Raw genomic sequence first — 26,947 nt, 5'->3', positions numbered from 1 at the left:
GAGTTATCTCGACAGTCATCACACACAAACACATAGGCATGGAGAAATACATACACAGGCACACGGACGTGCTCAGAGACGTGCACAGACACAGGCACTCATACACACACTGCACATGTGTGTGCACACACAGGTACATGTGCACACACAGATGCATGCATACATACACCGACACACACACCCATGTGCACATGCAGACACACGGGCAAGGGAAGCAGGGCTGGTGAAGGGGCAGACCCAGACTTGCTGGGTGGGTATGCGGCACCAAGGCCAATGCTGTTGCACAAATGTGGATGTTCAGTGCTCAGAAATCCACACATGGGGCTGGAGCGATAGCACAGCGGGTAGGGCGTTTGCCTTGCACGCGGCCGGCCCAGGTTCGATTCCCAGCATTCCATATGGTCCCCTGAGCACCACCAGGAGTAATTCCTGAATGCAGAGCCAGGAGTAACCCCCGAGTATCGCTGGGTGTGACCCAAAAAGAGAAACAAAAAAAGAGGGGGCTGGAGCAATAGCACAGTGGGTAGGGCGTTTGCCTTGCTCACGGCCAACCGGGGTTCGATTCCCAGCATCCCATATGGTCCCCTGAGCACCACCAGGAGTAATTCTGAGTACATGAGCCAGGAGTAATCCCTGTGCATTGCAAAAAATAAATAAAAATAAAAAGAAGAACTCCACACATCAGGGCCAGGGAGATAGCACAGTGGGGAGGGCACTTGCCTTGCACACAGCTGACCTGGGTTCAATCCCCAGCATCACATATGGTCCCCCAAACCCAGCAGGAATAATTCCTGAGTACAGAGACAGGAGTAAGCCCTAAGCATTGCCAGATATGGCTCAAAAAACAAAAATGAAAGTGACTTCAGGTGTCAGCTGCTGGGTGGGCCTCAGCTGCTGGTTGGGCCTCCCCAAGATCCTGACAGTAAGGTAAGCAGGGGTGAGGTGGGAGTCAGGCCCTGCGGTCCCGCCTTGTTTGGAGTTTTCGAGCAGGAGGTGATAGGGCTGGTGAACTGCACAGCTGAATCTTGGACAGCTCAGGGGCAGGAGTGTTTGTCACCATGCACACAAGGACAGAATTTGCTCCCTGGCATTGGTGGGGTCTGACTCCAGTGGTCCTGGCCACGTCCTTTGGCCCTCACACTGAATTGTCAGCCCAGGGGGCTACTGAGAACCATTTGGAGCGGTCCCTGGGCCTTCAGAGCACTGCTTGAGAGTCTAAAATGAAAATGGAATAAAACGGTCTGGGGCTGACTCGAGAGACTATCCAGGGACCAAGGCACTTGCCTGGCACGTGGCCGACCCTAATTCAATCCCCAGCACCACAGAGGCCCACTGAGCCTGCCAGGAATGACCCAGAGCAGAGTCAGGAGTCAGCCCTAATCACAGGTGGGTGTGGCCCAAACACCACACACACACACACACACACACACACACACACACACACACACACACACACACACACACACACAGAAATGTTTTTGCCATGTTCCAACTGAAGTGTTGCCCTCCCCCACACCTGGGTCCATCTGAGAGCCAGACAGTGCTCCCCACCCATCCCTGCCCCCACCCCAGGCTGTGCCACACCAGCATCCTTGTCTAGGACTGGGGGCTGGTGGGTGCAGGCGCAGGTTCGTGGAGGGAGGTGGCCCCATCTCTGCAGAATGCAAACTGGCAGCAGGCTGGAAAGACCCCGCTGGCCTCCCTGCGTGCCCTGGCGAGGGGGCAAAGAGGAGGTGGTTTCTAAAGGCTCTCACAGTGCCAGAAGCCCCCTGCTCCTCCAGGGCAAGGAAGGAACCCCCTGCTCTGGGTGGCACCAGCCAATGGGAGGCGCCTGGTAAAGCCTGGGAGATTCTGTCTGGAGGATGGGCCTGGGAGGAGACCAGCTCACTGGCACTGCCAGAGCACGCACAGCACAGCACAGCCCTCTACCTCCCCCCTCCCCCCCTGCGACCCCAGGGCCCTGGGCAAGGAGCCTTCCTTGACTGCTTTCTCTAATAACCTCCGGACTGTGGGGCCAGAGCAATAGAGCATTTGCCTTGCACCCCACTGACCCGGGTTTGATCCCTGGCACCCCATATAGTCCCCTGAGCACTCCCAGGAGTGATCCCTTAGCACCCCTGGGTGTGGCCCCAAAGCAAAGAACAGAAACAGAAAACTAGACATGACCTCCGGGCTGAGCCCTCAGCCTGCGCAGGCTGTGACCATCACACCTGCTTTCTGCAGACTCGCCCCACTCTGGGTGGGGGGGTACGGCGGTGGGAGGCAGCCGGTGGGATGCTGTCTGCTTGTGCCCTTGCTCTACGGCGGGCCGGGCGAGCCTGCTGAAAGGGCCAGAGCCTGGAGAAGCCTGCGTTCCCTCTCAAGTGTGTCCGTTTACCTTTCTCTCCTCTCACAGCTTCCTAAAGAAGTTTCAATAAAGACTTTGTTGCTTCACCAAACAATAAAAAAGGAAAATAAAAATCTAAAACAGAGCAGGAGAACTCTGGTAAGGGAGGGGACAGTCCGGGCCAACTTCCTGGAAGGGGACAGCCTAGACGCCATCCCTGAAGGCCAAGGAAGAGTCAGGAGCAAAGATCTGCCTGGGCTGTCTCCGGAGAGAGGAACAGGAAGGGGCGCAGTGGGGCCCTATGGCCAGGGACAGTGGCCGCTGCCCCTGCTGGGGGGTGGGGCCCTGAAACCCAGACTTTGAAATGGCCTTTGGACCCAGCCTGGGGAGGGGCAGTGCCCTCGAACCCTTCCCAGGGAGCCTTGTGGCCCCGTGTGGGCCTGGGTTTCAGTTTCCTCCTCTGTAAGAACCGTGACCCACCCAGGCCCCAGCACCTCTGACTGGGCCCCACAGGGCAACAAAGGAGGGCGTGTTTCTCGTGTGCCACCCTCCTGGACCCTCCTGGGTGTAGGACACCGTCGGCCTCAGGGTCTCCAGCTGCCCCCAACCCAGCTTCTCCACCTAAACAGAGCTTAGGGCAGGACAGCAGCGCGGGGGCTGCTTCCTGGAGGGATGGAGGAGTGGTCTTGGCTGAACTGTCCAGGGCCGGGGCCCCACAGCCCTGCCTGGTGAGAGGAACCACAGAAAGTTCCCCCGAGGCAGGTGAAATCCCCTGCCAGTGTCCAGTGGCCCTGGGCGGACACCTGCCTCCACAGGCGAAAACTCCCTGCAAGGCCAAGTTCCGCGGGGCACTTCCCCTCAGCCGGCCCGCCCCTTCCTCTGACCCCTCCACTTCCTCTTTCCCTTCTAGAAGGCCTTGCTCCTTAGCCTCCCCTCCCCCGCTGGCCACCCAGCACCCACCCAGGCCGCCTCTCAGGGTCCCTTCTGAGGAAAGACTTAAAGGCCACCCGGGAAGGGGCTTTCCCTGGGTGGGTTTTGCAGAATGCGCAGGAGAGGTCCAGGAAGTGGGTACTGCAGCAGAATGTCCGGGGTGCTCCTGCCGTCACTGGGACCTGTTGGCCAGAGATGAGGCACGGTGGCAGCACAGATGCTGCCGGAGCACCCAAGGGCTGCTCTGCACCCAGGATGCCAGAGGGTACACAGCAGATGTCCCCACCCCCAGCCCTGCTCTGCTCACGCTGCTGGGCTCAGCACAGCCCTAAGCAAGTGGCAGCCAGCACGGTGTGGCCCCAGCGTGGGGACAGAGGGGCTGGCACATCAAGACAACCGGCAAGAGGCCGGCGAGGAAGACGCACAAGGCCAGGCCCAGAAGGCCCAGTGGGCTGGGGCTGGGGCCCTTCTCCAGCTCTGAGCTGGGACCTGCAGGGCATGGATGACTGCCACCCTCCCACCTGGCCACACCACGACAACCTTCCCAGGGCCCCTCCGGCCTCCTCCTGCAGGGCCAGGCCCAACGGCCTCTTCTTGCGTCCATATATGGGCAGACGGAGCTTCCCTGGGCTCAGTCGCCCTGAACACCTACTGTGTATCTCAGAGTCGCCAGCCCCCTGGCCAGAGCCGGGACAGAGGGCACCGGTCTGCCCCAGGTAGCCCCTGCCCCATTTCCTTCACGCGAAAGCCCAGTGTCAGGAGGCGCCCGCTCCCCTGGGCACTCAACCCTCAGCTTTCCACTGCCACAAGCAGCTGGCCTCTCATGGGGTGGAGGCGGGGTCTCCCAGAACTTCTGGGCACTCAGCTCTTGCAGGGGGCACGGGGTGGGGGGGACCCAGGCCTGATGTCCTTTAGGAGAATAGGGGGCCTGCTGGCCTGCTGCCCCTCCCCCTCGGCCTGAGGCTTGGCGTGGCCCTCCCCATGTGCCGGCATCGGACCATCTGAGGGAGATTCTCCGGAGAGTGGGCAATAGCCCTGAGCTGTGCCCAGCATCCGCTTGCCCGCCCCGGAGCTCCGGGCAGTTGCCCAGGTCACCAGCTAACGGCTCCAGTGCAGGCCCTGGCTGGGTGTGACCAGCATCTTGCGTTCCCCGCGTTTCTCTGCGTGGAGCCCACCTGTCCCCACTCCTGCAGCAGGGCTGGCGGCGGGTCTCCAGTGCCAAGGGGCATGACCAGTCACCGGTCCCTGGGACCCCTGTTCAGGGCTCACTCACCCCTCCCCCCACCCCCCGCGACCCCAGGGCCCTGACTGGGCAAATCCCCCTCCTTTTGCAAGAGGAGCACCCCCAGCACAGCTGGGCCCCCGATGCCCAGGTAGCCAAGGGCCCTGCCCACTCCTTCCCCCAACTGCTCCTTTTGGGTGCGGGAGCATGCACGCCCCCAGACCGGGGCACCGTGCGGCCCGGACCCGCGGGGATTTCACGGTTCCGCTGACAGGTACCCCGGAGGTGACGGGGTGAGGGAGACGGGCGTGCCGGGGCCTCGGGCCCAGCACCCAGGGCCGGCCAGAGCCAAGCCTTTCCCTCCTCCTCTTCCTCAATCTCGCTCTCTCTCTCCCAGCCCAGCGCTGGGCTTTTTTTTTTTTTTTTGCAAAAGGAGGGGAGAGGGGGTGAAAAATGCTGCACTGTGCGGCGAGGCGGGTGACTGAGCGGCGAGCGGCCAATCAGCGCGCGCCGTTCCGAAAGTTGCCTTTTATGGCTCGAGCGGCCGCGGCGCCGCCCTATAAAACCCGGCGGCGCGCCGCGCAGCCACAGCCGAGCCCGCGTCCAGCCCGCGACTACTGCCTGCCGCCCTCGTCGCTCCGCCGCTCCACACCGTACCAGGTAGGGCCCGCCGCCCGCCGGCCACGGCCACGGCTCCCCGGCCCGGCACGCTGGGCCCCGGCACGCTGGGCCCCGGCACTCGGCGCGCTCGGCCCGGCCCGGTCCGGCCTGGCATCGCGAATGCTCCGGCCCGGAGCTATACTCGCGGGAGCCGCCGCCGCCAGGCCCGGACGGCCGAGGGGGCATCGCGGGGAGATCTCGGGGCAGTTCGGGAGTCTGGGCCCTAATGGGTGTCGCGTCCAGCAGGCCCGGCGGGTGGGCGGTGGGCGCGGCGGGCCCCCTGGCCAGATCGGGTGGGGGCTGGGGCCGGGCCGGGCCGGACCAGACCGGACCGGCTCTGCGCAAGCGCGAGAGCACGCGCCTGCGCACTGGGGCCTGGCGCGGGAGGCGGGGCGATGGCCTGGCCGGAAGGGGCGGGGTCTCGGCGGCGCGAGGGCGCCGGCGCGCGTTCCAGAGCTCGCGAAGGCGGGTGTGGCAGCGGCGGCCCGCCCGCGGGGCGCGGTTTGGTGGCGGCGGGGGCGGGGCAGAGGGGGCGGGGGCCTGGCTTCCTGCCTCGCCGCGGGGCCGCCTCTAGCCCGCGTTTGCCTTTTATGGTAATAACGCGGCCAGCCCGGCTTCCTTTGTCCCGGGCCGCGCGCGCGCGCCGGCGCCCCCTGGCGGCCCACGGGTGCGGCGCGCCGGAAGTGCGCAGGGCGGGGGCGGCCCCGCCCCGGCTCTCGCTCAGCGCCCGTCTGTTCCCCGCAGCCCGCCATGGATGACGATATCGCCGCGCTCGTGGTCGACAATGGCTCCGGCATGTGCAAGGCCGGCTTCGCGGGCGACGATGCCCCCCGCGCTGTCTTCCCCTCCATCGTTGGCCGCCCCCGGCACCAGGTAGGCCGTCCGCGTCCGGGCCCCGCCGCCTGGGCGGGTGGAGGGGCGGTGGGTGCAGCGCCGGTGCCAAAGGCGCCTCTTTTTTGTGTGTGCAGGGCGTGATGGTGGGCATGGGCCAGAAGGACTCGTACGTGGGAGACGAAGCCCAGAGCAAGCGTGGCATCCTGACGCTCAAGTACCCCATCGAGCACGGCATTGTCACCAACTGGGACGACATGGAGAAGATCTGGCACCACACCTTCTACAACGAGCTGCGCGTGGCCCCCGAGGAGCACCCCGTGCTGCTGACCGAGGCGCCCCTGAACCCCAAGGCCAACCGTGAGAAGATGACCCAGGTCGGTGGCCAGCGGGACCGCCCCCGCCCTTGCTTGCCTGTCTCTGTGCGCGCCTCGCCCTTTCTCATTGTTCTCTCTTTGCCATTCTCCAGGATTCTCTTCTCTGACCTGAGTCTCCTTGGGAACTCTGCAGGTTCTGTTTGCATTTCCCAGACGCAGTCTTTCTTTGTGTTTGCCTTTCTGATAGGGGTCTAAACTCAGAAGTGCTGTGGGTGTAGGTACTAACACTGGCTGGTGTGACAGGCCCGTGAGGCGGGTGCTCAGTGGCCTGCGTGTGGGTTCAGTAGGCACAGTCGGTCTGAAGTGACTCCCCAGCACATTGGCCGTGGTCCCTGCACTCTGCATGTCCCTGGGCCGGCCTCAGCGCCCTGGTGGCTTCCCTGGGCTGACATGGCGCCTCTTCTTGCAGATCATGTTTGAAACCTTCAACACCCCAGCCATGTACGTGGCCATCCAGGCCGTGCTGTCCCTGTACGCCTCTGGCCGCACCACGGGGATCGTGATGGACTCCGGCGACGGAGTCACCCACACGGTGCCCATCTACGAGGGCTACGCGCTGCCCCATGCCATCCTGCGTCTGGACCTGGCCGGCCGGGACCTGACCGACTACCTCATGAAGATTCTCACTGAGCGCGGCTACAGCTTCACCACCACAGCCGAGCGGGAGATTGTGCGTGACATCAAAGAGAAGCTGTGCTACGTGGCGCTGGACTTCGAGCAGGAGATGGCCACAGCGGCCTCCTCGTCCTCCCTGGAGAAGAGCTATGAGCTGCCCGATGGCCAGGTGATCACCATCGGCAACGAGCGCTTCCGCTGCCCTGAGGCTCTGTTCCAGCCCTCCTTCCTGGGTGAGTGAGCACACCTCATCCCCATCCCACCCCACCATGGGCCCTAGCCCACCCCAGGAACTAAACCTTGCTTTTTTGTCCATTCCCTCCCCAGGCATGGAATCCTGTGGCATCCATGAAACAACCTTCAACTCCATTATGAAGTGCGATGTGGACATCCGAAAGGACCTGTATGCCAACACAGTGCTGTCCGGTGGCACCACCATGTACCCTGGCATTGCTGACAGGATGCAGAAGGAAATCACCGCCCTGGCCCCCAGCACCATGAAGATCAAGGTGAGTGTCCATAGCTAGCACCAGCCTGGGATCCTGTGGGTCTTGCTCAGGTGCGTGCCCACCCACTGACTCTGTCTCTTCTCCCCAGATCATTGCGCCTCCAGAGCGCAAGTACTCCGTGTGGATCGGGGGCTCCATCCTGGCCTCGCTGTCCACCTTCCAGCAGATGTGGATCAGCAAGCAGGAGTATGATGAGTCTGGCCCATCCATCGTCCACCGCAAATGCTTCTAGGCGGACTGTGACTCTGCTGCGTCACGCCCTTTCTTGACAAAACCTAACTTGCGCAGAAAACGAGATGAGATTGGCATGGCTTTATTCGTTGTTTGGGTTTTTTCCTTTTTTTTTTTTTTTTTCTGTTTTGGCGCTTGACTCAGGATTTAAAAACTGGAACGGTGACGGTGACAGTCGTTGGAGCATCCCCAAGTTCTACAGTGTGGCCAGGACTTGAGTGTACATTGTTTTTTTTTTTTAACAGTCATTCCAGAAGCCCTTGATGCATTGTTACAGGAAGTCCCTTGCCTTTCCCATGGCCTCCCTAGAGTCCCTAAGAAGGGCCAGTTCCGCCCCAGGCCACACGGGGGCCAGAGAGCATTGCTGTTAATGTAAATTATGTGATCCAAATTTTTTTTAATCTTCGCCTTAATATTTGTTCTTTTGTTCCGTTTTATTTGGGGTGGTCAGCACTGCGGCCCCTCTTTGTCCCCCAACTTGGATGAAGGCTTTGGTCCCCCTGAGGGCAGGGTGGAGGCGCGGCAGTCAGGCTCCCTGTCCACTGCCGAGACCAGTTCAATAAAGTGCACCTGAAGAACCGCAGCTCGACTCCTGTGCTGGGGCCCCCTCTGTCCCCGTGTCTCCCGGATGCTGGAGGAAAGGGCTATGTGGGTGGAGGGCGGGTCACGGCAGTCAGGTGGGAGGCCCCTGGCCACTCCTTGGGGCTCCCTCAGCTCTGTCCACTATATCTTCCCCACTGTAGCCATCCCCTCCCAGCCCAAGTCCAATGAGGAATGGACTCCCAGGACAGAACCTGCAACAAAGGGTAATGGGCAAAGCCGCTAATCTATTCCCAGCTGCTCAACCTGTTGGCCTGGTCCTGAGTGGTTGTGGGCAGGCCTGGAGGATTCCTCTGGCCAGTCCTCTGCCACTACCCTGGGAGGTGCCAAGCTTCATGGGGAGACAAATGCTAAGGGCCCTGTGCCTGAGGCAGGTCAAGGCGGTAAGTGGCCTGGCCCAGGTGGGCGGTGAGCCCAGAGGATCCCAGAGCTGAGTGACCACTGCCCTGGTCCTTGGAGAGAAGGGGCTACTGAAGGTACAGCGCCTGGGCCTTGCACGAGCCTGAGTGGTTTTAGCTCCAGGACTGATCCTAAGCATCCCTAGGTGTGGCCCCAAAATCAAAGTCCTAGAGGCTCACAAACAGGTGACTGGAATAGGGGCTGGTGTAGGGTAGGGTAAGCCTCCACAGAGGCTGGCTGATGACCCCCCCCCACTACTGGGGTGGAGCAGACAGTGGCTACCTAGGATTTGGGTCTGGGAAAGACTAGAACCTGTGTGAAGATCTCAGCCCTGTTCCCTGGCTGCCAGCTTCCCCGGTGACCCCAGGTCACCTACATAGGAGTAAGGAAGTTGCAGGTATTTTCTGCATGTGTGTTACAAATAAAGTTACTGATGAACAGTCACAGATATTCGTTTGCTTTTAAGTAAGTTTTAATTATTTTGAGGGGGCCTATTCCTGCCTGGTGCTTGAGGTGTCCTATGCCCGGGATTGAACCCAGAGCAGTCCTCCAAGTTCCTCTGGAGCCTCAGGATGTTGCTGGTGCAGGCAGCCGCACCCCTGGACCAGACCCTGCCTGGCTAGAGATGGTACCCCACCCTTTCGGGTGATTGTCTTCCCCCATTCCCCACAAGGCACTTAAGTGGTCAGCTGAGTGAACTGAACCCCATGCCCACTCCATCTGTTCTCTGCACAGCACCCCACCCTTGATAACACCTGCACCTGAAAGGCTGCTCTGAGGAGCTGGAGAGTACAGTAGGTAGGGCACTTGCACCTGGCAAATCGCATGGTTCCCCAGACAGCCAGGAGTAACCCCTGAGCATCACTGAGTGTGGCCCCAGAACCAAGAAAACAAGAAATCCTTCAAAGACCTAAAGGCAGAGCACTGGACTTAAAGCACTTACCTGGTGAGTTTGTGGTCCAGAGTTTGCCAGGTGTGTGTGGGCACCATAAGAAAGGAGTGCGCGGGGCTGGAGAGATAGCACAACGGGTAGGGTGTTTGCCTTGCACGCGGCCGACCCGGGTTCAAATCCCAGCATCCCATATGGTCCCCTGAGCACCACCAGGGGTAATTCCTGAGTGAAGAGCCAGGAGTAACCTCTGTGCATCGCCAGGTGTGACCCAAAAAGCCAAAAAAAAAAAGGAGTGCGACCTCAGGCAGGCGTACACTGCAAGTGGCAAGGAGGTTTGAGGGCCAGGGGGTTCATAGGGCTGCAGTGCATGCTAGGCTTGCAGGTGCCTCGAGCGCCCCTTGCTGTGACTGCCATACAGCTGTGAGTGGTCCTCGGGCACAACCACGTGTAGCCCAAAGAACAAAGAAACCAATGTGCCTGTGCTACAGCTGGGAGGTGTGGCCTATGGTGACTGAATGCTGCAGGGAGGGGGGGGAGCACCCCCAGCTCTGGGAGCAGAGCTGTGAGCAGGCTTCATTCCTGCCCCTGCCCTCCCCAAGCACCACAGGAAGTGATCCTGAGGGCAGAGCCTGGAGTGGTCCCAAGCGCTGCCAGGTGTGGCTTCTCAAAGAAGACTCTGGCTCCCCTCAGGACATGAGCAGTCACTGCAACAGAAGGGCTGCAAACCTCTTGGGGTAACCTGCAGTGAAAACCACTGCACAGTGGCCAGGGTGCATATGTGAGTGTGTGTGAGTGTGATGCCCATGTGTGTGATTGTATGTGTATGAGTGTGATTGTGTGTGATTGTGTGTGTGTGTGATTCCTGTCCAGAGTCACAGAGGAAAACAGGGTGGGGGGGGAGAGAAGAGGAAGCTCCTTTGTCCCTGGGAGGACAAAGGACAGAGAACAGCTTGGTCTGGGGCGGGAAGGGCTGCGGCCACCTGGGAAATGATGTGTGCAAGGCAAGCAGTTACCTGCTGTTTGATTACTCTGACCGTAGACCCTATTTTAATTTTTATTTACTTAGGCATGCCAGCCTGAGAGGCAGAGACAAGCCAGGTGGGCAGGGGGTGGGGGACTTCCAGAAGGGGCTAACTTCTGGCTCTGTGCTCAGGGCTCATTCCTGTGTGGCACTGGGGATTGAAGTGGGGTCAGTCTCGTGCAAAGGAAGTGCGTTGGTCCCTTGTCCCCTCCGCTCCATGGGCCTGGCTTTGAAGGGGCAAACTTCTGTTCACTCATTTGTCTTGGTTCATTGGCCTATACAGAGTCATGCCGTATTTCAGCTCTATGCTTGGGGCTCATTCCTGGTGGTGCCAGGGGATCACGCAATGGTTAAACCCGGGCCTCCTGCGTGCAGAACCTGCACTTGACCCCTCAAGTCACCTATGGGCTGAGCCCCCACTGTGGGTGGGTTTTTTTGAGGGGTCACACCTGGCAATGCGCAGGGGTCACTCCTGACTCTGCACTCAGGAATTACCACTGACGGTTCTCAGGGGACCAAATCTTGGATACTGGGAATCAATCCAGGTCAGCCGCGTGCAAGGCAAACGCCCTACCCACTGTGCCATCACTCCAGCCCCCCACTATGGGTTTGGGTTTGGGTGGGTCACATGCAGCAGTGTTCAGGATTTATTTCTGGCTTTGTGTTCAGGGATCACTCCTGGTGGGACTTGAGGGAAATATATGAGGTGCCACGAGTGAACCTGGGATGACCGTGTGCAAGGTAAGCGCCCCTACCCGCTGTACTAGAGCTCTGGACCCTAAACCCCACTTAAACTTTTTTGTTTGAGTTTTTTGGTTTCGGGGCCACACCTAGTGGTTCTTCAAGGTTACTCCTGGCTCTGTGATCAGGGATCACTCCTAGCTGGGGTACTATACAGAATGCCTGGATCGAACCCTGGGTCAGCTGTGTGCAAGGCAATCACCCTACCTGCTGTATTTTTGCTCTGGCCCCTTGACGCCATTTTTATTTTTATTTAATTAGTTTTTTGGGTCATACCCAGCAATGTTCATGGGTCACTCCTGGCTCTGAACTCAGGAATTACTCCTGGTGTTGTTGGGGGACCATGGGATGCCAGGGATTGAACCTGGGTCAGTGTGTGCAAGGCAAGCATCCTACCCACTGTACTATCACTGGCAGACTCTGCTTTTTTTTTGGGTCACACCTGGCAACGCACAGGGATTACTCCTGGCTCAAGCACACAGGAATTAACTCCTGGTGGTGCTCAGGGAACCATATGGGATGCTGGGAATCAAACTTGGGTCAGCCACCTGCAAGACAAATGGCCTACCCACTGTGCTATCGCTCCAGCCTGGTAGACTCTACTTTTTAATGAAGGGGACTCCAGGGCTAGAGAGATAGTACATCAGGTAGGTAGGACGATCCAGGTTCCATCCCCGGCACCCCATATGGTCCCCCAAGCACGGCCAGAAGTAATTCCTGAGAGTAGAGGTAGGAGTAACTTCTAAGCACTGCCAAGTGCGGCCAAAACAAAACAAACAAGCAAAATAAATGAAGAGGGCTCGGAGCTGGCTAGGGCTTATTCTTGAGCACATCCCCCCATCTTTGCCTGCAGTTTCCGGTCACTTAGCCCCCAGGGCTGTAGTCTTCATCACCACCTCCCCCCTCACCCATGGGTTGGAACTGATTCTCCCTGGTCCTTCTCTCTGAGCCTGCATTCAGCATTTCCCACAAGAAGCCCAGGAAACATGGGGCTCCTTCTTCCTTATAGGGGTCAGGGTCACAGACGTGGGCTCCACAGGCACTTCCCAATGGGCCTCCTCCACTCATTTTTCTGCACTGCCCTACTGAAGCGATCATTTATTTGGCGTATAAACAGGTTCCAGGAAAGGGGGCTAGTCAGGACAAAGAGGAGAGGCCTGGGGTTCTGTGGGTCCAGAGGGGAACTCCGTGTACGGGCTACGTTATGATCCTTCCCTTGTTTAGGCATGACATGTACCTCCTCCGCTGGGTGCTCCCCAAGGATCCTGCACATGCCTGCGACACTGACAACTGAGTCACCATAATACGAGGGGAGGGAACGAGGGCAGGGGGTGGTGGATCCCAAACAAGTCTTGGGTGGAATGTGACCCCCAGATTCTTGTCCACCTGGAACCTTGGAATGCAGTCTTTGGAAGGTTGGGCACGCAGCATTTGCAGGGCTGCGGTCACAGTGACAAAAACTGGGTCCCTGGCCTGCACAAAGGCAAATGCACACACGATGTGTGGGTGCCAACCCCACACATGCGCACTCTCTCTCCCTCCCTTCCACTCTTGTTTTATTTCTGGCCACATCTAGTGATACTCAGGGTCACAACAGGCAGTGCTCAGGAGTTACTCCTGGCTCTACACTCAGGAACTATTCCTGGCAGTGCTCTGGAGATCCAGCATATAGGATGCTGGGAATTGAATCCCTGGTCAGCCACATGCAGGGCAAACACCCTAACCTTGGACTATCCCTCCACCAGCTCCGCCTCCCTCTCTCTATCCCTCCCTTCCTTCCTTCTTCCTGTTTTTGGACCACGCCCAGAAGTGCTCAGGGCTTTTTGAGGCCACTCAATCTCAGTGATTTTTTTTTTTTAACTTTTATCTTTGTTTTGGTGAAGCAAGGTATTAAAATTTATTTAGAAAGCTATGGCGGGGGTGGGGGGGACAGAGAGGGAGAAGTACAACACAGGCTTCTCCAGAGTGGAAATGGGCAAGCAAAGAAACATTGAAACAAGCCAGCGAGACCTTGTTCAAGAGTTTGAAGAGCTGGCGGGTGGGTGCAGTGTGGGGACTGGAACCAGGATTTTCAGGTACTTCCTGAACGCCGCTGACAAGCCGGACCGAGAGGTTCCAAGTGAGGACGGGTCCACATCCACCCAACAAATAGTTCTTGGATGCCTTGAGGTGCCAGGCACTCTTAGGTATGGCGGATCCTATATGTGCCGCGCAAATTATGGAGGGGGTCGGATATGCACAGAGCCATGGCAACAGGGGTGGGCTAAAGTTAGGGCGCGCGCGGGAGCTGCCTGCCCCGCGCTCTGTAGGACTGGGCGGGCTCTTCACGGCTTGGAACGCCGCGGGCGGCCGGGGATGCAAAGGCCCGGAGGCAGGCAGCAGGCGCCCCCAGGCGGTCGGACGGCCCGGAAGGCCGGTTCCGAGCGCAGAGGAGCGGCCGAGTTCGAGGGACCCAGGTGCTGGCGCCACACCCAACATGGCGGCCGCGGGGCACGTCTAGGGACGAGCGGAAGTGCGTATCGCGAGCGCCGGAAGTGGCTACAAACCCCGCCCCCTTTGGGTCTCTGGAGCCGCGGACACGCCGGCTTTGAGCATCCCCAGCCGGCCAGTTGGGAGGCCCCGGGGCTGCGGCTCCGGAGGCCGCGGCTCGCGCCGCCCTCGACATGACGAGCATCGGAGAGGTAGGTCGGCTGCTATGGGTGTCCTCTGCCCCGCGCGGCCCGCCTCCGGCCCGGCCTCGCCCCTCCCGCCCCCGCCGCCGCCCCCGCCCCGCGCTGTTCCCCCGCGCCCCTGGGCGCTCCACAGCCCCTGGGCTCCTCGGCCCAGCGCCCTCCAGCCCCGCCGCGCCCCTTCTGTTCCCCAGCTGGTCTCCGGTCGATCGGTTCAGCCCTGTTTTCTCTGTTCTGGTTGTGTGATTTGGGGCAGCACTGGGGGGCTGTGACTTAACCCTGTTGTGCTACCTCCCCCGCGACCAGGCGCTCGGGTGGGTTAAGCCCGACGGGGCTGCGCGCGTTTCCTCCGTGGGTGCCTTTGTTTGCCCCTGCCCTCCGGGTCCCTCAACTCCTGGGGTTTTCCTGTGGACCTCGGTGGGGGGCCTGGCCTTATGCATTTCAGTGACTGTCTCCTCCAGGTGCAGCCCAGGGTGTGGGACGGGGCCACGAAGCACCTGTTCAGTGTTTACGCTCTGTGGCCGTGGTGTGCGCTCGGGGTGATGGGAGCCTGGTGTTCAGGGGTTTTGGGCCCCTCTGTGCCCTGAGGCACTTTGTTCAACTGGCCAATGAGGCCTCTTGTTTCTTTGTGGGCCCCTCAGAATAAAAAGGAGAGGGGCGCTTCCACCCAGCCCGTGGCGATCAAGACCCCTTATAGAAAGTCTCTCGCTCTTTGGGTTTTGGGTCCCACCCAGTAGTGCTCAGGAACCCACAGCTGGTACCAGGGATCACACCCCGGTCAGCTGCGTGCAAAGAAAATGCCTTGTCCTTGGTACCGTCTCTCCAACCCCCTGTCTCTCTTTTTGACATTTTGGCCCCCGCGGTGCTTGGAGGTTGCAGAACTGTCTCTTAGGGTGTTGGGGAGACTGGGAATCAGAACTGGGATGCTGGTGTGGTGTGCGCCGGTTGCTGAGTCAGTTCCCTCCTCAACTGACAGTTTCTCTTGTTGAATTTCTTTGGTGTTTTGGGCCCCACCCAGCAGTGCTCAGGGAACCACAGAGGGGCAGGGATCTAACCGGTTTGGGGTTTGAGTTGAGCTTGCTGCATGCGAGATGAGCGCCTTCATCCCTGCACTCCTACCCACCAGCCCTGCAGAAATTAAATACATTCCTGGACCTGGGAGATAACTCGGGAGTCACTGAGACTCTGAGCACTGCCAGATGCTGTGGCACTGTCACACTGTCACATCAGGCCCACTGCTGGAGGCAGTCCCTGTTTAAAGATTAAATTGGGCGGTGACTAGGCCCCCACCTGGTGAACTTCCGGATATTCCTGGCACTGCTCAGTGGTACTGGGGATTTGAACAGAAGAGACTGTATGGTGGATGATCCACTCGCCTTCCTTGAAGGCAGCAAAATCGGGTTCAGTCCCTTGCATCCTATATGGCCTTCCCTAGCACCGCCAGGAGTGATCCCTGAGAAGAGGAGCCGGGGGTAAGCCCTGAGCAGCGCCAGGTGTGGTCCCAGACCAAATCAAGAAAGGCAATGGCTGGCCGTGTGGAGAGGAGGCCCCGCAGTGAGGTGGACGGGCTCCGTCCAGCCACACGGAGCAGGAAGGCTGGCCCTGAGAGCCACAGGTTTTCCCAGGCCGGGCTTGAAGGATGCGATCGCCTCTTGCCTGGAGCCTGTGGCTGAGGAAGGGATGGCCTTTCCCAGCCAGAGGCTCCTCCTACTCGGGAGGGTGTCAAGCCGCGGCTCTGGAGGGCTCGAGGGAGGGTGGTGGGCCTTCTCATTGGCGAGAGCAAGACTCTGGGGCAGAGCCTCTCCGCCCCTTTTGTTTGTGGTGCACCTGGTGGTGCTCAGCAGCTCCTCCAGCCACCTGAGGCCCCTTATCCCGGACCATGGCGCAGGGGGTGGGCCCGGTGCCCAGGGTCCTCTCGCGGGTCCTGGGCAATGTGGCGGCCCCCTTTCAGGATGGCGGCGTGGGGGGCGGTGCCCACCTGCTGGGCTTCTCGGATGAAATCCTGCTGCACATCCTGCGGCATGTGCCCAGCACGGACTTGGTGCTGAGCGTGCGGCACGTGTGCCGGCGGCTGGCAGCGCTGAGCCTGGACAAGAGCCTCACGCACACGGTGCTGCTGCAGAAGGACTACGAGGTGAGCCGGGAGGTAGGGTCGCAGCTGGGTGGGCATCCCTGGGCACAGCTTGCAGAGCCTTGCTCCGCAGCTGACACTACCCTCCCCCCCCGCAGGCTGGCACAACCTCTGCCCCATGGGCCAGCTCCTGGCGTACCCCTGCTGCCTCCAGGGGCGGTCCTCGGGGACTTTTGAACTTGGGGGGCACTCCTGAGTATTGGTCTGGGGCCAGGTTGGGTGGGGACTCTCGGGGGCGGGCACATGTGGCTTGGGGTCTGCGCTCAGCGTCTCCTGCCTGCCCACAGGCCAGCGAGGACAAGGTGAAGCGGCTGGTGAAGGCTATCGGCCATGAGATCCAGCAGCTCGACCTGGCCGGCTGCTACTGGCTGTCGGGCGCCACGGTGGAGCACGTGGCCCGCTGCCACAGCCTGGTGAAGGTGAACCTGGCCGGCTGCCACCTCACCTCCCTGCGCCTGTCCAAGGTGCTGTCGGCGCTGCAGCACCTGCGCTCGCTGGCCATCGACGTGAACCCCGGCTTCGATGCCAGCCAGCTGAGCAGTGAGTGCAAGGCCACCCTGAGCCGCGTGCGGGAGCTGAAGCAGACGCTGTACACGCCCTCGTACGGCGTGGTGCCGTGCTGCACCAGCCTCGAGAAGCTGCTGCTCTACTTCGAGATCCTGGACCGCACGCGCGAGGGCGCCGCGCTGTCAGGCCAGCTGCTGGTGGGCCAGAGCAACGTGCCGCACTACCAGAGCCTGCGCGTCTTCTACGCCCGCCTGGCGCCTGGCTACATCAACCAGGAGGTGCTGCGCCTGTACCTGGCCGTGCTCAGTGACCGCACGCCCGAGAACCTGCGCGCCTTCCTCATCTCCGTGCCTGGCAGCTTCGCTGAGAGCGGCGCCACCAAGAACCTGCTGGACTCCATGGCCCGCAACGTGGCGCTGGACGCCCTGCAGCTGCCGCGCTCCTGGCTCAACGGCTCGGCGCTGCTGCAGCACCTGCGCTTCAACAAGCCCTTCTACTTCAGCTTCAGCCGCTGCGCGCTGTCGGGCGGCCACCTGCTGCAGCGCCTGCTGCACGGCGGCCGCGACCTGCGCAGCCTAGCCAGCCTCAACCTCAGCGGCTGCGCGCACTGCCTCTCCCCCGACGCCCTGCCCCGCAAGGCGGAGGACGACATCGACAGCAGCATCCTGGAGGCGCTGGTGGCCGCCTGCTGCCAGCTGCGCCACCTCAACCTCTCGGCCGCCCACCACCACAGCGCCGAGGGCCCGGGCCGGCACCTGTGCCAGCTGCTGGCCCGGCTCCGCCACCTGCGTTCGCTGTCGCTGCCCGTCTGTGCCGTGGCTGACTCGGCACCACGGGCTGACCGCGCCCCCGCCCAGCCCGCCATGCACGCTGCTCCCCGTGGCTTCGGCAAGAAGGTGCGGCTCGGCGTGCCCTCCTACCCCGGCCCCTTCGCCGGCCAGGCCGGCCCGCAGCCCGCCTCTGTGTTCTGGTCGCTGCTGAGGAGCGTCCCCTTCCTGCAGCGCCTGGAGCTCATCGGCTCCAACTTCTCCTCTGCCATGCCGCGCAACGAGCCCGCCATCCGCAACTCCCTGCCGCCCTGCAGCCGCGCCCAGAGCGTTGGCGACGCCGAGGTGGCTGCCATCGGCCAGCTGGCCTTCCTCCGCCACCTGACGCTGGCGCAGCTGCCCAGTGTCCTCACGGGCTCCGGGCTGGTGAGCATCGGCCTGCAGTGCCAGCAGCTGCAGTCCCTGTCTCTGGCCAACCTGGGCATGATGGGCAAGGTTGTGTACATGGCCGCCCTCTCTGACATGCTGCGGCACTGCACGCGCCTGCGCGACCTCAGGTGAGGGCAGGGGGCGCGGGGGTGGGGGCTGGGCGCGGGGCGGAAGCGTGGGTGCTGTTTGTGCTCCCTGCGGCAGAGCCAGTGGCGACCTTGGCTCTGAACCTCCGCTCACCTCCAGCCTCACCCTGAGACCAGTCGGAGTTAGTTGGGGCTCACCCATGAATGCATGCTAGACCCGGCGTGTGGGGCCCGGCCTGGGTCTTCAGCAGACCCGGCGGTGGCCAAGGCACCTGGCTGCCTCATCACGGGCGTCCTTGCGAAGGGCAAGCTCACGTTTTGGGGTTAGAGCCTCTCTTGGTGCGTGCAGGGGTGGCTACCCGGCTTGGACCATGGAGGCACTGCTGGCCGCGAGAGCCCTGGGCCCCGCATGTGCCTGTCCCTGCTCAGCCCCATCAGTCCCCATGACTGGCCCTGCCAGCTCAGGCCTTTCGGATCCACCCGCCTCTCTCTGCGGCTTGTGGCCCTGCTGTGGCTCGCCCCAGCCCTGTGGCCCCAGGGGTCCTGTTGGGGGCCTGTGCGTGGCTGAGCCCAGTCCCCGCAGAAGCTGTGAGACTGTGCTACCCGCATCCCAGAACCTTCCAGAGCTGCTTCCCAGCATGGCAAGGCCTCTGGGACCATGCGGGGGCGGCAGGAGCCCCAGGTGCACTGAGGCCACGCACTGTTTCCCGGCCCCAAGGAGGAGATTGGGGGGCACTCACTGATGGTCCCAGTAGGTCCAGTGACCTCGCCTCCCGCCTCTGCTTGCCTGTGGGGCAGTGGGGGCTCAGCAGGCGCCTCTCCCAGCGGGCCCTCCGCCCTGCCTGGCCCCCGCCCCCGTCCCGGGCTCAGCCCCTTCCTGGCCGAAGCCTTTGGGATCTTCGTCTGCTCTAGGGGGTGCCCATTGCAGCGCCTCACCCGTCCTGCAGGAGCTGGGTGTTCTCAGGCTTCTCGAGGCCTCTGCACGCTCCAGCCCTCACCCACCCCCCCAGCTCCCCAGCCGGGGGCCTTGTGGGCATGGGCTGGCCAGTGCGAGTGGGGCCATCAGCGTGGGGTGTCAGCAGGTCACTGCAGGGGCTCTGTCGTGTTTAACCTGGCCCAAGCACGGTCTTCCTGATCTGCCTGATCCCCAGCAGGGGGTGACAGGCCCCGGGGAAGCGGGGCCGTGGGCAGGGCAGGGGCTGATCCACGTCTCAGGGGAGGAGTCTGTGGACACTGCAGGGTCTAGGACTAGGGCACTGAGCTGGGTAGCGGTGGCACTGGTGCCAACCCAGTGGCTGTGTGCCAGGCAAGCAAGCAGGGCTGCGTCTGCTGGTTCTGAGAACCTGGCCGCTCTGCCAGAGGCCCCTCTGCGCGGCGGCTGCAGTCCGTGCTGGGACGGCACATTCGGAACAGAGACAGGGGCTCCGCGCAGCCAGCTGGCCGCCTTCCCTGGCCACCTGCCTCCCTCCCCCGCCTGCCTGAGCCCCTGCACCCGGGACGAGCACCTGAGACCGCCCGGCCGCCTGCCTGCAGGATTCCCTGCTGGGTGAGCGCTCCCTGGTGGCAGGCCAGGGACCCGCCACCCAGCGTCCCCCACAGAGCACCTCAGTGGCCTGAGGGTGAGGGGTGCTCAGAAACAGCCCCTTGGGGCCCCCCCAGTGCAGCCGCAGCTGCCCCGCATTTTCTTGAGATTCAGTCAGGATGAGATTCCGCCCCGCTCTGGCCTGTGCCCGCGAATGTGCCCCGTCTCAGACCCTTTGCTCTTTCTGTCTGGACCTCAGAGCCCCCCCAAAGGGTCTGGAGGCTTCCTGTCCGCTAACCCTGCCACGGACCTGTCTCCCCCCTCCCCTGGGGCTGGACGCTTTGCATGGACCTGCCCACGCCCTGTCCGGAGGCCTGGCCTGGCCCCAGCACCCGGAAGCACCCGTCAGCCTCAGGCCCCCTCACCCCTCTCCTGTCCTCAGGTCTCTCCTTCAGGGCACTCAGCATGGCCACGGGTGGGACCCGGGGGCAGGACTGATGCACAGTCCGTGTCTGTGGAACCCTGATCTGCGCACAGGCCCATCTCACCCCACCCCTGCCCTGTCGCCCGCTCTGCAGGCTGGAGCAGCCCTACTTCAGTGCCAACGCACAGTTCTTCCAGGCGCTGAGCCAGTGCTCGGCGCTGCAGCGGCTGTGCCTGGTGTCCCGCAGCGGCACGATGCAGCCCGAGGCCGTGCTGGCCTTCATGGCCCGCTGTCTGCGCGTCGTGGTGTGTCACATGTTCACTGGGGAGTCCCTTGCCACCTGCAAGAGCCTGCAGCAGTCACTCCTCCGGAGGTGAGTGGGGGGAGGGGGGAGGGGGGAGGCCCTGGGCAGGCCTGGTAGGTGCCGCTGCTGACCGTGGCTGCCCCTGGCGGGGACCGAGCTCAGCGGGTGGGACACAGGGCTGGAACACGCAGCCCCACACTGGCTGCCCTCAGGCTCCGAGCCCCGTGCTCTTCCTGGGCCGTGGCTTGATGTGTTTGCACTGTCTCCCGGGATCCAGCCCGGATGGCTGTGCAAGGCCAGTGCCCTCCCCACCATACTTTCTCTCTGGCCGCCGTGAGTGATTGTGTATTTTGAAAAGTGCCCCGCGCCCCCATAAAGTCACCCCACGCCCTTGGAGCTGCCCTTGGAGTTTCAGCTCCGTAAGCCCGAGGATCTGCTGTTCTAGGCTGTGGCTCAGCTGCCCGGAACCTTCTTTCCCATGTCTCTGGCTAGGCCACTTGGTGCCACCTGCCCCAACCCCTGCTGTTGTGTTACTGGTGGCCCCTCGCCATCATTGAGCACTTCCCTCCTGCGCCGTCTGCATCAGCCCTGGTCACTCAGTAGGGTCTGGGGTCCCCTGACTTCGGTGGGTGCCCTGGTTCTTTCTTCATCGCGGGGGCAGGGGGAACAGCTACTTCTCCCTCTCACCAGAGCCTGTCCATCCATGCGGCCCCCAGCCTAGGCCTGCTGGGACTGGGGTGGGGCGGGGCGGGGAGCGAAGGAGGCGCATGCACCCTGGTTATCCTAGACCCTCCGTGTGTGGACAAAGAAGCCTCCTGGTTTCCGTGGAGCCTGGCCGCGAGAGCACCCGGGCCCTGGCTTGAGTAGCCCAGTGCGATGTATGTGCAGTTCCCAAACTAAATACTGTAAATGAAATTCGAAACCGGTTTTCCACCCCGCCGCCCTGAGGGCGAGGCCTGGAGCCCTGTGTCCAGTGGCGGGGTGCTAGTGTCCGGTGTGCGGGCCAGTGAGTCTTCTGAGTGGCAGCCACGGACGTCGGGGGGCGGTGCAGGGCGGGGGCGGTGCCTGGGAACACCCCGCCCCCGCGGCCTCGCCTGGCTCAACAGCGCCCTCTGCTGCGCGAGCGCGGGGCCGCAGGCGGTGCCCTGTGGGGCTGCAGAGGCTTTTCCCCGCGGGCTTTCCTGCCTGGCTTGCAGCTTGCCGTCCTGCTGTAGTGGGGGCCCCACCCCCAGATTCCCGGCTCCGCTGCTGGCTCCACTGAACCAGCTGTGTGTGCCCAGGCTCTGCGTGCCCGCCACCTGCTTCCAGGTAAGTAGCCATGACTGCCACCACTGCAAGGAGCCCAGAGCGATAGGGGAGAGACCCAGGCGTAGGGAGAGAGAGAGAGAGTGAGTGAGTGTGTGTGTGTGGGTATATGTGTACATGCATCTGTGTATGTGCGTCCGTGCATTCCCTGCAGTGGGTGTCCGGTGTGTGTGTGTGCGCTCATGTGCACATGTGTGCATTTATTTGCATCTGTACGTGTGTGCCTGTGCATTCCTTGCAGTGGATGTCTGGTGTGTGTTTGCGTGTGCCCGCGTAGGTATGTGTGTGAATGCATTTGTATCTGTGCGTGTGTGTCTGTATTCTCTGCAGTGGAATCTGTGTATACGTGTGTTTATTTGTATACGTGTGTGTGCCTTTGTATATATGACTCTTTGTGTGTGCTCGCCCCCCAGGCCAGCACTGAAGGCCCTTTTCTTTCTTTCCTTTTTGTTTTTAATTGAATTAAGCTTTCATGTTTGAGTTTCGATCATACAGTGATCGAACACCTATCCCTCCACCAGTGCACATTTTCCACCACCAATGTCCCCAGTTATACGTCCCCTTTCCAACCCGTCCCTGCCTCCATGGCAGACAATTCCCCCATACTTTCTCTCAACTTTTGGTAATTATGGTTTGCAATGTAGATACTGAGAGGCTATCACGTTTCATCCTTTATCTACTTTCAGCATACGTCTCCCATCCCGATCGATCCCTCCAACCGTCATTGACGTAGTGATCTCTTCTCTATTCCAGCTGTGAAGGCCCTTTTCTTTAGGGGGCCTCACAAGTGGTGTTTGGGGGTGTAGGCCCCTGCCAGCATTCCTCAGCCGAGCAGGCTGGCAGTTTCATGTTAGAACTGGAAGAATGGCAGTGCGTTCTTTGGGCACATCACTTGGGCTGTACCCTAAGGTACTCATCAGCCTTCAGGGCAGTGCTCAAACTATGGTCCGTCTGTCCAAGCATGTGCCCTGGCAGCGAAGGATTTTTTTTTTTACTTGTTGGGTCATACCCGGCGATGCACGGGAGTTACTCCTGGCTCTGTGCTCAGCAGTTACCCCGGCGGTGCTCAGGGGACCATATAAGGATGCTGGGAATCGAACTGGGTTCGGCCGCATGCAAGACAAACAACGCCCTACCCGCTCTGCTACTGCTTCAGCCCCAAGGGAGATATTCTTGACTTAGACTCAGGCCTAGAAACCCCACAGTGGAAACCTCCCCTGGGGACCCTGCGCCTGAAGGCCGCGTGCCTGGAAGCACATCTGCAGGGCAGCCAGGCCGGCTCTGGGAGGGAGCTGTGCAAGTGCATTGTCAGGGCCCTTCAGCACCTGCCTGAGCCCCCACAGTGAGCAGCACAGGGCTGTGTGTTCAGATCCAGCTTTCTTACGTCACCTCCACCTAGGAGCCTTCCGGGCTGTGGGTCAGAAGCAGTAGCTCTGGCTGGACGGGCACCTTGGCCCTGGGAGGCATCTGTTGATGCCTGGTGGGTCTCTCGGCTGTTTGTCTGCGGGCGCTCCAGCAGGTGGCGCCATGGCTCAGGGCATCTCAGCTGTGGTGTCCGCCTCCCTCCAGGGCCCCCCTCCCCCCAGCCCTGCTGCTCTCCTGGGTTCCTCTGATGGGGGCTCCCCTCTCTGGTAGAAGTGCCACACTTTCAAGGTTGCCGGTTTTGGTCTGCCAGATGACCAGGGGTGGGCGTTGGTGGCCCTTTTTGTGCCCTGGCGCTCTCATGCCAGGTGTGGGGTTGCACAGCCCTTGCCCTGCCCCAGCCGCACCTGCAGTTACTCTCGGGGCTCCTGCCCCTGGAGCCTGTGGGGTGCAGGAGCTGCGGGTGGTCCTGGCATCTGCCTGAGGGCTGGCTCGGGGTGGGGTCTGGCAGCCCTTCCGGTGGCGCTGGCGAGACATGGCTGAGTGGACACACTGGAGTGAGGCTGCCCTGCCTTGTGATGTCCCTCCCAGCACCACGCCCTGTGGCCGGGTCCCCCTTCTTTGTGCCCGCAGGGGGCGCCGGCCAAGCTCACAGGTCTCTGCTTCAGTTTCCAGGCCGAGCGACCCGCGCTGAACGTGGTCATCTTCCCGCTGCTGCACGAGGGGCTGGCGGATGCCATCCGGGACGTCCCCATGATGCACCTGGACGAGATCACCTTGTTTAAGAGCCGAGTGGCCGAGGAACCACCCAACCTGTGGTGGTGACGTCTGCGGTGCCCAGAGCCGCCCGAGGGGCCACAGTACAGCTGGAGAAGGACACTGTCCCCCACCCTCCTGCCTTCACCCGTGTCCCCCTATGCGGGGCTCCCGACACCTCTCCCAGTGTCCACTCACGCCACTGGGCCTCATCCAATTGTGGGGACCCCTGACCCACCTCCCTCAGGCCCCCAGCTCTCCTGGGCGCTGAGATGAGCTGGACGGGTGGGTCTCAGTGCCTGCGGGGCCTGGGCCGACTCATGTCCCCCGCCCTTACTGCCCAGCGTCCTGCTCTGGGGTGATGGTGCGTGAGGGACACCCCTGCAGGGCCAGCTCCGGGCCCCCAGCCCCTGCGGTGAGCTGTGACCTTCTGGCTGCTCACTGGCCTTGGGCTCTCGTGCCCATCGGTGTTACCCTGTCACCAGCTATGCTGTGCCAAGGCTGGCCGAGGGGTTCTGGGTGGCGCAGGGGGGGGGGGACCCCAGGCCCAGGCCACAGCCCCTTGGGAGCTGTGTGTGTATCTGCCTCGGACGTCATGAACTATTAAATGCACACGAGGGATCTTTGGGGCCAGGGCTGCGCATGAGCGACTGTCGCCGTCCGCTCAGGGGCCGCCTGAGCGCCTGCCCACCATGGGGGCCGAGCCTCGGGCCCTCCGGGGTGACCACCGTCCTTTCCGTGTGGCATGTTTGCTCCAGGAGACCCATGGCCCCTGGGGAAGCGTTTCGGCCACTTCAGCCCTCCGAGAGGCAAAGGTGTCCCCAGGCGCTTCACCCCTCCAGGGGCCTCTGCTCAGGCCGCCCTGCCAGGACGAGCCCCCCGTGGAGCAGGGCACGGAGGAGCAGGCCCCCTTGCCTCGGTGTCTCAGATGGTGCCAGAGACCCAGACGGGGCTGCTCCGGTGGGCCTGGCAGCCTGTCCAGGAGCAGCAGCTGTGGCTAGGCCGGGCCCTCCCCTGCGGACACCGGCAGCAGCAGGAGCTCCCGGGTGGTGGTGGGGGGTGAGGGCCGCGTGCCCAGTCCTGCTCCTCCTCACCACAGTGGTGTTTCCGCCAAGCCGTGCCGACACTGCAGGGGACCCGCACAGGGACCACCCCAGTCCCATCAGCCACGTTCAGCTGTTGTTGCACTGTGACTATGTGCGGCCCGCAGAGAGGGGCCTGGTCAGCCAGAGAGAGAGAGAGAGAGAGAGAGAGAGAGAGAGAGAGAGAGTGTGTGTGTGTGTGTGTGTGTGTGTGTGTGTGTACAGGCACACTGCATGGTGCTCTGTGTGTGAGTCCCTCAGAGTGCTCTGTGTGTGTGTTTCTGTGTGTGTGTATAGGCACACCGCATGGTACTGTGTGAGTGCTGCATGGTGCTCTGTGTGTGTGTGTGTGTGTGTGTGTGTGTGTGTGTGTCCTGCATGGTGCTGTGTGTGTATACGTGTGTGCCGCATGGTGCTCTGTGTTTGTGTGTGTGTGTGTGCGCATGGCTGGGTGCTGGCACTCATGTTTGTGCACATGTTCCCCTGTGTGGGAGGTGGGGCAGGACGAGGGTGAACACTCCCTTATTTCAGGGCTACAGAAATGCCCAAGGGCTGGAGTGCACAGCCCAGTCTGATCCCCAGAGTCACAGGGTCCCCAGCCCCTCAGGTGGAGGGGGACCGGGAAGGGAGCCCCGGGCCTGCCCTGGGCCAGTAGGTGCTCCTTTCCTAGCTGGCGTGGCCTGGCTTTTCCCAAAGCCTTGTGGTCTCCAGGAAGGCCTGGTTGCAGCCAGGGAGACTGGGTCCTCCTCGCCCAGAACCCGCTCGGGGCTCAGCCGCCCTCCTGAGACCCCCACCCAGAGCAGGACCATGCCACAGCTCAGGGCAGGACATGTCAGTGCCCAGAGTGGCCTGTCAGGCACCGCCTGGGCCTCTCGATAACACATTTAAGACGAGTGGGCTGGAGGGTCAGTGCCGCTGGGAGGTGTTGGCTCGCCCACGGCTGACCAGGGTTTGACCCCCAGCGCCACAGCCAGGCTGAGCACCACCGGGCCCCACGGAGTGAAACACATTTGCTGAAGGTGGCAGAGGCCGCCCTTCCGCGCCTCTGCTCAGTGCTCAGCCTGCGGGGTGCTGTCCCAGCTCCCTTGCACTTGGCCACTGGACTCGGTCTGAGCTGCTCGCGTTTTCATTGAGGGGACAGCACAGGGAGGGTCTTGCCTTGCATGCAGCCCCCCATCTCTGGCCCCCAGGATCCCGTCATGTCCCCTCCCGGCCGCAGCGGCCCGGGCTCTGCTGCTCCGGCGCGGCCCCATTGGCTGCCCTGGTGTGCAGAGCTGCTGCCTCTCCCCCGACCCCACACCCCGCCCCTGAGTCCCGAGGACCTCACCCCACTTCCTGCCGACTGTGCACCCCTACTCCCCGAGGGACACGGGGTTTGTGTGACCAGGATGCAGCTGCCCGAGTGCTGGCCCCAGCTCCATTCCTGCATCCCTGTTCACTCTTGCCTTGGGGCTCCACGGGCTGGGGCGCCACTGTGGACCTCACCGCCTGCTCTCTGCTCCTGGTGGCTGCACCCGACGCGACAAGCACTGGGCTCAAGTCACCAAAGAGGCCTTTGGGGGGACCCATGGGACAAGCCCCCCCCCCATCAATGGCAGCATCACAGCCAGGGGAGAACCTACTTAGCCCCCAGGGGCACCCCACAAACTGAGGGTCATGTGTTTCTCAGCGGAGTCTGTGATGTGGGGGTCACTCATTCTCAATGGCAGCATGCAGACACCCCACTCCACTCCGCAACAAGCTGCCACCAGGAGGGGGTGTTTTTTTCTGAAGGAGCAGAAAGGAGGCAAGGTGTCCAGAAGCTGCAGTCCAGGGGGTCTTCCTGAAGGAGGTAGTAGGCAGCACTACTTGGAGCTTGAGCTACGGCTGGCTGGGCGATGAGGCGAGAACCTGGTTGCAGTGCACTGCCGCCGTCCCGGCGGGGTGCTGTGGGCAGAAGGAGCAAAGGCAGCTTCCTTGGCGCCCTGGTTCCTGAGCCACGCCCCGCTGTACTCCCGGTGGTGCTGGGTCCTGGACGCGTGGGGGCGCTCTCTCCCTTAGGCCCCTCTTCCAGGCTCTTGGGGGCTCATCTGCCCAGCCTATGCTTCCATATCAGGGCCATCCCCGGTGGAGCTGGGGGGCAGCAGTGCCAGGGCCCCCAGTGTGCCCAGTCCTGGGCCCCTTTGGCCCTCAGACTGTGTCCTTGAACAGGCCCCCCAACACCTGCGCCCGGAATGATGTTCCTCACGGCTGTGCTTACGACCTGGCAA

General features: G+C 62.0%; 2 protein-coding genes across 3 annotated transcripts; both read left to right on the top strand.

The window, feature by feature from the left end:
• Positions 1 to 4,997: 4,997 nt before the first annotated feature.
• ACTB (actin beta) lies at positions 4,998 to 8,284 on the top strand. Its single transcript, XM_055134451.1, has 6 exons — positions 4,998 to 5,138; positions 5,883 to 6,011; positions 6,107 to 6,346; positions 6,756 to 7,194; positions 7,289 to 7,470; positions 7,559 to 8,284. Exons 1-6 carry the CDS (start codon positions 5,010 to 5,012, stop codon positions 7,700 to 7,702), a joined length of 1,263 nt encoding a protein of 420 aa, XP_054990426.1. The 5' UTR covers positions 4,998 to 5,009; the 3' UTR covers positions 7,703 to 8,284.
• Positions 8,285 to 13,899: 5,615 nt separating this feature from the next.
• On the top strand, positions 13,900 to 24,245 carry FBXL18 (F-box and leucine rich repeat protein 18). 2 transcript variants are annotated; one of them, XM_004617240.2, is made up of 5 exons: positions 13,900 to 14,035; positions 15,975 to 16,157; positions 16,442 to 17,985; positions 20,044 to 20,262; positions 23,529 to 24,245. In XM_004617240.2, the coding sequence occupies exons 1-5, from the start codon at positions 14,018 to 14,020 to the stop codon at positions 23,683 to 23,685; spliced, it is 2,121 nt and encodes a 706-aa protein (XP_004617297.2). In that variant the 5' UTR covers positions 13,900 to 14,017; the 3' UTR covers positions 23,686 to 24,245. The 2 variants fall into 2 exon arrangements, with proteins under 2 accessions (XP_004617297.2, XP_054992156.1); XM_055136181.1 differs by lacking the exon at positions 15,975 to 16,157 and having other exon boundaries at positions 13,916 to 14,035.
• Positions 24,246 to 26,947: the final 2,702 nt, after the last annotated feature.

The sequence above is a fragment of the Sorex araneus genome, chromosome 4 (genome assembly GCF_027595985.1).
Source record: "Sorex araneus isolate mSorAra2 chromosome 4, mSorAra2.pri, whole genome shotgun sequence".
NCBI lineage: Eukaryota > Metazoa > Chordata > Mammalia > Eulipotyphla > Soricidae > Sorex > Sorex araneus.
Note: the sequence above shows the minus strand (reverse complement) of the source record. Positions and strands in the feature narration are given on the sequence as shown.

Bases quoted from the DNA above. Each gene is read 5' to 3' on its own strand.
- FBXL18 (XM_004617240.2), top strand. The intron at 16,158-16,441 runs GTGAGCCGGGAG...GCCTGCCCACAG, and splicing joins TGCTGCAGAAGGACTACGAG to GCCAGCGAGGACAAGGTGAA. The intron at 17,986-20,043 runs GTGAGGGCAGGG...CCCGCTCTGCAG, and splicing joins ACGCGCCTGCGCGACCTCAG to GCTGGAGCAGCCCTACTTCA.
- ACTB (XM_055134451.1), top strand. From the start codon at position 5,010: ATGGCTCGAGCGGCCGCGGCGCCGCCCTATAAAACCCGGCGGCGCGCC. The intron at 7,195-7,288 runs GTGAGTGAGCAC...TTCCCTCCCCAG, and splicing joins GTTCCAGCCCTCCTTCCTGG to GCATGGAATCCTGTGGCATC. The intron at 7,471-7,558 runs GTGAGTGTCCAT...TCTTCTCCCCAG, and splicing joins CCAGCACCATGAAGATCAAG to ATCATTGCGCCTCCAGAGCG.